General features: G+C 41.7%; 1 protein-coding gene across 1 annotated transcript; it reads left to right on the forward strand.

Moving 5' to 3' along the window:
• Positions 1-2,762: 2,762 nt before the first annotated feature.
• Positions 2,763-5,674, forward strand: LOC138888352 (uncharacterized). Its single transcript, XM_070170203.1, has 5 exons — positions 2,763-2,945; positions 4,302-4,583; positions 4,695-4,908; positions 5,002-5,255; positions 5,372-5,674. Exons 1-5 carry the CDS (start codon positions 2,763-2,765, stop codon positions 5,672-5,674), a joined length of 1,236 nt encoding a protein of 411 aa, XP_070026304.1.
• The last annotated feature ends 3,070 nt before the right edge of the window (positions 5,675-8,744 follow it).

The raw sequence follows: 8,744 nt of genomic DNA on the forward strand, positions 1-8,744 counted from the left end.
AATAAACAAATTCGTCTGCAGTTTCCCTTCTGACCCTAAATTCGAAGTCGATTTCGTCGTGATTTCCTTGAAATTGATTTTCTGAAATTAGCTGCAATATATATAAATAAATAAAAAGCATCCATTTTCATTTAAGGATTATATTCATTAATTCATAAAAAGTAATTTTTAATGTGTACATAAGAGAAAAGAATTACATAAAAACTTGTGATAAGTCCATAGGTCTTTTGTCTGATATTTTCGTCCCCATTGTAACAATCCAGATTCATATTGTAATGACATTTATTTGTGACTTTTTTTGATTAGTGATATACGCAGGAGCTGGCTTCGTGTTTCATTTTAGTAATTTGATTCTATCTTTGTGCTAAGTAATTCATTGATAAGATTGGTTTTAAGTTTGAGAATTGATATGTTATTTTGTATTTAATTAGGAATTCAGACTGTCATAATTTAAATTGTTGATAACTCACAAATTTAGCAAGGAATAACTCACAAATCGCTAGTGTGCTTTAGGCGCACTATTTTAAAAATTATCGTCCTAAATTCGGGTGTGCATTTCATGTGACCCAAATTCAAACTTAACAACGTTAAATAAAATATGTCTCGGACTGCGGGTGCATTTCATGAGGCGTGGTCCAAGGACGTATTTTAGATGACGTTGAAATTTTTATTAAAATAATGAAAAGCGGTTTAAAGTTAAACAATGAACATAGGTTTAAAAGTGTTTTAAAATCAGTAAATAGGCCAAATATAACAGTTGAGTGACCGTGCTAGAACTACAGAATCCGGGAATGCCTAACACCTTCTCCCAGGTTAACAGAATTCCTTACCTGGATTTCTGTGTTCGTGGACTGTAAAATAGAGTCAAACTTTCCTCGATTCGGGATTTGAACCGGTGACTTGGGACAACATAAAATTATCCCAAGTGGCGACTCTGAGTTTTAAATAAAATAATCCCGTTTTGATTGTCACTTAAATTGAAAAAACTCCCTTATACCCTTCTCGGGGGGTAGGTAAAAAGAGGGTGTGACACCAAGAATATCTATTTTTTAGGTTTTCCCTCAAACCCCAAGTTTTTTACAAATTTCCATGCCCAAATTCGTATATAATCATGTATTTAACTCAAAACTAGCATAAATTACGTACCTTATGCTTGGTGGTGAAAATGGCACCTCAAAGTTGCTCCAAAATCAGCTCCAATGGAAGAAAATGAGGTTGAAATGAACCCAATCCCCGATTTAAAAGAACCTCACTGCCTCCAGCATTTCCGCACCTGCGGTCCCTTGACCGCTTCTGCAGTTCCGCAGGTGCGAGCCACTGTACCGCTTTTGTGGTTTCCTCAAGGCTCCCCTTTTCCGCTTCTGCGCCTCGTCTACCGCAGGTGCGATCCCGCTTCTGCTTCTCCATGACCGTATTTGCGGTCTCTTCACTTCTGACCAAAACCGCATCTTCGGCCCAAATTTTGCAGGTGCGGTTATATCAGCAGCCAACAATCTTAGCGCTTCCAAAATTCCCATTTTCGATCCGTTAACCACTCGGAATCCACCCGAAGCCCTCGGGACCCCTACCAATCATACCAACCAGTACCAAAACACATTTCGGACTTGTTCGAGGCCTCAAATCATATCAAACAATGCTAAAATCATGAATCGACCTCCAATTCAAGCTCTATGAACTCTAGAACTTCCAACTTCTACTTTCGATGTTTAAACCTAGCAAATCACGTCCATTTGACCTCAAATTTTTCACACAAGTCATATTCAACATTAAGGACCTACTCCAACTTTTGCAATTGGATTTCGACCCCGATATCAAAAAGTCCACTTCTGGTCAAACTTCTCAAAAAAAACCCTTCAAATTTCTATCTTTAGCCAAATGACTTCAAAATGACCTACGGACCTCCGAATTCACTTCCGATCACGCTCCCAACTCCAGAATTACCATACAGCGCTACTCCCAAACTCGGTATCCCAAACGGACATCGATAACACTGAAATGCACTTCAAGCCAAACTTATAAAATTTCTTCCAAAATGTTAACTTCCACAATAGGCGCCAAAATGCTCACGGGACATCCAAAACCCAATTCGAGCATACGCCCAAGTCCGAAATCATAATACGAACCTGCTGGAACCTTCAGATCCCGATTCCGAGGTCATTTACTCTAAAATCCAATCTTAGTTAATTCTTCCAACTTAAAGCTTTTAAAATGAGAATTCTCTTTCCAAATCTACTCCGGACTTCCCGAAATTCAATTTCGACCACGCGTACTGATAACTAGGGAGTTTGATACCTTTTATACTCCTTCTTGCTTATGCTTTGATTAGGTGATACCCATCAATTAACCACCTAGGTGAAATTCATTACCCTAGTGCCTGTTAAATCATTTGAACAGCCATTTTTAGATTAACTCTTAGCTTTATCTAGTTGCATTTACCATTTGTAGTTGATAATAGCAGAAGTAAAACGAAAACCCCAAAAATGATTAGAAGTGTAATTTGGAACACATATGCAATCCTAAACTAGATAGATACTTAATTCCAAATTCTAGATTTCTATGGAAATCGATCCCGACCCTAAATTGGGTAAAATCTGCTCCGACCCTCTCTCGCTACTCAATAGTAGTGCGGAGTAGGCCGCGATCACTTTTTGGCGCCATTGCTGGGGAGCTAACGGTTTTGGCTATCTATTTAGTTAGTTTTGTGTATTGTTCTTCTTTCCTTCTTTGTCACTTACTTATTTGTGTCACAACTTAGGTACCAAATGGTAGCGAACAATGCTAACGACCCTCTTGGAAATGTGATTGCGGGGGAGGATGTAGATGATGTCGGAGATGATGAGGTGACTCTTGTACCTCAAGGACAACGTAGAGGCTGCCAGGCCAATGCAAATGATAATAACAATATTCCAGACCCTCCTCCGCCACCTCCAAGAGTGGCTCTCAGGGTACTTCCGAACCAAGGCTATGCGAGTGCTATTGTCCCACCCCAAATCCGGTTGGGCAATTTTCAGATAACTAATGTGATATTGACCTTACTAGAGCAGCGTGGGTACTTCACGGGCATTGCAAATCAAAATGCTTACAAACATCTTAAGGGGTTCGTGGATACATGTTGGGGGAGCAAGCAGACAAATTTTTCCGAGGATGCTCTTAGGTTGAGACTCTTCCCATTCTCACTTAGATGGAAGGCATTGGATTGGGTCGAGCAACTTCCCAACCATTCCATCACTACTTGGGATGAGTTGGCGGATAAGTTCATTGCTAAATTTTTCTCACCGGGGCATATGGCGGCATTGCGAGATGAGATATTGGCTTTCAAGCAAGAGCCCACAGAACCTTTGCATGAGATTTGGGAGCGTTATAGAACAATGGTGAAGGAATGCCCCAACAATGATATGACCGAGGCTATGATACAACAAGCCTTCTACCGAGGCATCAATACAACAAATCAATGCATAGTGAACCAACTTGTTGGGGGCAACTTTATGAAGATGTCGTATGATGAGGCATATGATATACTTGACGAGATGGCTGACACTTCTTCTGCATGGCAAAGTAGAGCCAATGTGCCTCAAGGTGACCCCACGGTTATTCATTTGCACAAGGAATTACATGATCATGGGCAGGCTATAACGGAGTTGACAACTACTATGAACCAATTGGCAAAGTCACAATTGCAACAAGTCCAAAATCCTTGCCAAGTGAATGCCATGGAGGGTGTCAATATGCTTGTCAACAAAAGAAGGCAACAAAATCAAGAGAATTTTGAGCAATTTGATGATAACTGTGATGGATTTCAAAATGATGGCTATGATGAACAAAGTGAAGAGGTTCAATATGTGAATAATTATCAAGGCCAACGGGGAAACTCTTCCAACCAACAACAATGAAGACCTCAAGACAATTGGGGCAATCAACACCAAGGCAATGGTAATTGGGGCAATCAACAACAAAACAATGGTAATTGGGGGAACAACAACCAAAACAACAACTGAGGCAATCAGAACAACAATCAAAGCAACCAAGGGAATTGGAATAGTAATAACAATAATTGGGGTAGCAATAACAATCAAGGTGGATGGAACAATGGAAACCAAGGAAATCGGGGGCAAGGCTTTCAAAGGCCCCCAATGTACCAACAATCGAACAATCCACCCCCATTTCCATCTCAAGGTCCTAGTTCTTCTGGTAATGATATGAGTAGAATTGAAATGATGTTCGAACAGATGATGAAGAAGAATGCAGATTCGGATGCACAGTTGGCTTCCCACAATACCTCTATCAGAAATTTGGAGGTACAGTTAGGCCAAATCTCACAGTCTTTAAATACTCGCCCTAAGGGTGCTCTACCAAGTGATACGGTAGTGAACCCTAAGGGTGGAAACAATCATGTCATGGCGGTAACAACAAGAAGTGGGAGAGGCGATGATGTGAATGCCTCCAAACAAAAGCAAATCTTGGATGATGATGTTGAGTTGCAAGAAGATGAAGTCCCTTTGATAGTTCAAGATGTGGTTGAAGAAAATATGAACAATGAAGTGAGGATTGATATTCAAGATGTCGAGGTGGAAACTCAAAATGATGTGAACCCATCTAGGGAACACATAATAGACATGCCAGAGTCGGTTGTGCCTAAAGCCAAGGCTCTTTTGCCAAGGCCACCTCCACATTATCCTCAAAGGCTTGCAAAGCAGAAAAATGATAATCAGTTCAAAAAGTTCATTGATATGATGAAGAGCTTGTCCATCAATGTGCCTTTGGTGGAGGCTGTTGAAAAAATGCCGAGCTATGCAAAATTCATGAAAGACTTGGTCATAAAGAAGCATTCTATAGATTGTAAAACTATAAAGATGGCTCACCAAGTTAGTGCTATAGTGCATTCAATGGCCCCGAAGCTTGAAGATCCCGGTGCTTTCACCATTCCTTGCACCATTGGGAGTGCGAATTTTGCCAAGGCTCTATGTGATTTGGGAGCTAGTATCAATTTGATGCCCTACTCAGTGTTCAAAACCTTGGGTATTGGGAAACCTAGGTCGACTTCCATGAGGTTACAAATAGCGGATAGATCGATGAAGAGACCATTGGGTATTATTGATGATGTGCTTTTCTGTGTGGACAAATTTATCTTGCCATCTAACTTTGTGATGTTGGACTACGAAGTTCCAATCATATTGGGAAGACCTTTCCTAGCTACGGGGAAGACATTGGTAGATGTGGAAGCAGGGGAACTCACCTTCCGGGTGGGTGATGAAAAGGTGGTTTTTCATGTGTGCAAGTCTATGAAGCACCCAACATTACCGAGGTGTGCTCTTTTGTTGACCTCGTCACAACAGTGATAATTGATGACACCAGTGCAATGATCAATGTGGAGGACCCATTGGAGGCCGTATTGCTAAATCCTGATGTCAATAAGGATGCAAGCCGAGTGGAGTATGCGAATTCTTTACATGATATGGGCTCTTATTCTTATGAGCCTAGGAAATTGTCTTTGGATCTTGGGAATAGAAAGACTCCGCCAACTAAACCTTCAATTGAGGAGCGTCCAGTGTTGGAGTTGAAACCACTGCCTACACACCTCAGGTATGAGTTCTTAGGCTCAAATTCTACTTTGCCAGCTATTCTTTCTTCATACCTTACCAACATGCAGGTTGATGCCATATTGGCGGTGCTTTAAAAGCGAAAAAATGCAATTGGATAGACTTTAACTGATATTCGGGGAATAAGCCCCACATTCTATATGCACAAGATTATTCTGGAAGATGATGTAAAACCTTCCTTGGAGCATCAAAGGAGGTTGAACGAGGCAATGCAAGAAGTTATAAAAAAGGAGGTGATCAAGTGGTTGGATGTTGGGGTTGTGTACCCCATCTCTGATAGCTCTTGGACTTCACCGGTGCAATGTGTACTGAAGTAGGGTGGCATGACCGTGGTTACAAATTCTCAAAATGAGTTGATTCCTACAAGAACAATCACTGGTTGGAGGGTATGCATGGACTACCGAAAGTTGAATAAAGTGACCCGCAAGGATCACTTCCCTTTGCCTTTCCTTGACCAAATGTTAGACCGACTTGCTGGGTGTGCCTTCTATTGCTTCTTGGATGGGTATTCTAGGTATAACCAAATCTTGATTTCTCCAGAAGATCAGGAGAAGACCATATTCACTTGTCCATATGGCACTTTTGCTTTCTCTAGGATGCCTTTTGGGTTGTGTAATACACCGGCTACATTCCAGCGGTGTATGATGGTCATTTTCACCGACATAGTGGAAGACATTTTGGAGGTGTTCATGGACGATTTTAGTGTTGTGGGGGATTCATTTGATGAGTGCTTGAATAATCTTGATAGGGTGTTGGCCCATTGTGAAGAAACCAATCTTGTCCTCAATTGGGAGAAATGCCACTTTATGGTGGAAGAAGGAATAGCTCTTGGGCATAAAATTTTGAAGCATGGTATTGAGGTAGATAAAGCAAAGATCGATATGATTTCAAGGCTCCCTCCCCCACATCTATCAAGGGAGTTCGAAGTTTTCTTGGGCATGCGGGGTTCTACCGGAGATTTATCAAAGACTTTTCATAGGTAGTGAATCCCTTGTGCAAGTTGTTGGAAAAAAAATGCTAAGTTCGCGTTTGATGACAAGTCTATGCAAGCCTTTGAACTTCTCAAGCATAAGTTGACCACCACTCCTATCATTACCGCGCCTAATTGGATCTTGCCCTTTGAACTCATGTGTGATGCGACTGATGTTGTTGTTGGGGCGGTTTTGGGTCAAAGAGTGAACAAAATGTTTCATCTGGTGACAATGCGAGCAAGACAATGAATGATGCTCAAGTGAACTACACGGTGACCAAGAAAGAACTTTTGGCTATTGTGTTTGCTATGGAAAAATTCCGGCCGTATCTTATGGGTGCTAAGGTTATTATTCATACCGATCATGCCGCACTACGGGACTTGATGACAAAGAAGGACTCCAAACCTAGACTGATGCGATGGGTCTTGTTACTTCAAGAGTTTGATTTGGAGATTGTGGATAGGAAGGGTAGTGAGAACCAAGTGGCGGGCCACTTGTCCCACTTGGAGGAGGAGGGGAGATCGTGATGGCCTAGAGATCAACGATTCATTACCTGACGAACAACTCCTTTCGGTGTCGATGAATGATATGCCATGGTTTGCGGATGTTGCTAATTTCCTTGTGACTGGTATAATCCCGTGTGAGCTCTTTTCTAACCAAAGGAAGAAGCTCAAGCGGGATAGTTTGGATTTCTATTGGGATGAGCCGTACTTGTTTAAGATTTGCACGGATGGTGTGATCCGAAGGTGTGTCCCGAAGGAAGAGCAATTGAGTATCTTGGAGGCTTGTCATTCCTCTCCCTATAGTGGCCATCATGGCCGGGCTAGGACGACCTCTAAAGTTCTTAGTTGTGGGTTTTATTGGCCAACTTTGTTAAAAGATGCGGGAGATTTAGTGAAGAGATGAGACGAATGCCAAAGAACGGGCGGAATTTCGAAGAAAGATGAGATGCCTCTCAATACTATCCTTGAGGTTGATATTTTTGATGTATGGGGCATTGATTTCATGGGCCCATTTGTTAGCTCTTGTGGGAACACTTATATTCTTGTGGCGGTTGACTATGTTTCAAAGTGGGTTGAAGCCGTAGCTTTGCCCAACAATGAGGCCTGGAGTGCTGTTACATTTCTTAAGAAGAGCATTTTTACAAGGTTTGGTACTCCTCGGGCAATCATAAGTGCTGGGGGATCTATTTTTGCAATAGAGCTTTCGACACTTTGCTTTCAAAGTATGATGTCAATCACAAAGTTTATACTCCCTATCATCCTCAAGTAAGTGGTAAATTTGAAGTCTTCAACAGGGAAATCAAAAGCATATTGTCAAAGACAGTCAATGCACATAGGACCGATTGGTCAAAGAAGTTGGATGACGCTCTATGGGCTTATAGGACTGCTTACAAGACTCTGATTGGTATGTCTTCGTATCGGTTGGTGTTTGGGAAAGCTTTCCATTCTACCGGTTGAGTTATAGCACAAGGCCATGTGGGCTTTGAGGAAGCTAAATCTTGAGTGGGATGTTGCAGCCAATCTTCGTGTAGAGCAGCTCAATGAACTTGATGAATTCAGATTCCATGCCTACTCCAGTTCATCCTTGTATAAGGACAAGATGAAGTACCTTCATGATAAATATGCTCGTGGAAAGGAGTTCAAAGTAGGTGATTTGGTTCTCTTGTTCAACTCCCGGTTACGTCTGTTTCCGGGAAAGCTCAAGTCAAAATGGAGTGGACCTTTTGAAGTGGTGTGTGACCCCGTTTGGTGCTCTTGATTTGAAGAACAAAAATGGTGAAGTCTTCAGAGTTAATGGCCATCGGGTCAAGCATTATCTTGAAAAAATTGATGACAGCCACGTGGTTGCACTTCTTCATCTCAAATGATGTGAGGGTAACCTGCGTCGTACCGCGACATTAAATTAGGAGCTTCTTGGAAGGCAACCCATATGTTTTTCTTCTTGTTTTCTTTGATTTTTTTGTAGTATAGGATTGATTTTTGGGCTAACTAGTTGTGAGATATTACAGGGTTGTGTTGATGCAGTGCAGGACTTAGTGGAAAAAAATGCCAAGTCTCTGAAGTTGTTAATGCGGCCGCACTACATTTAGTGCGGGCCGCACTGGTGAGGGTGAAATGTAGACCTATCTGAAGTTTGTCACTGCGGCCGCACTACATTTTGTACGGTCCGCGGT

The sequence above is a fragment of the Nicotiana sylvestris genome, chromosome 3, assembly GCF_000393655.2.
Source record: "Nicotiana sylvestris chromosome 3, ASM39365v2, whole genome shotgun sequence".
NCBI lineage: Eukaryota > Viridiplantae > Streptophyta > Magnoliopsida > Solanales > Solanaceae > Nicotiana > Nicotiana sylvestris.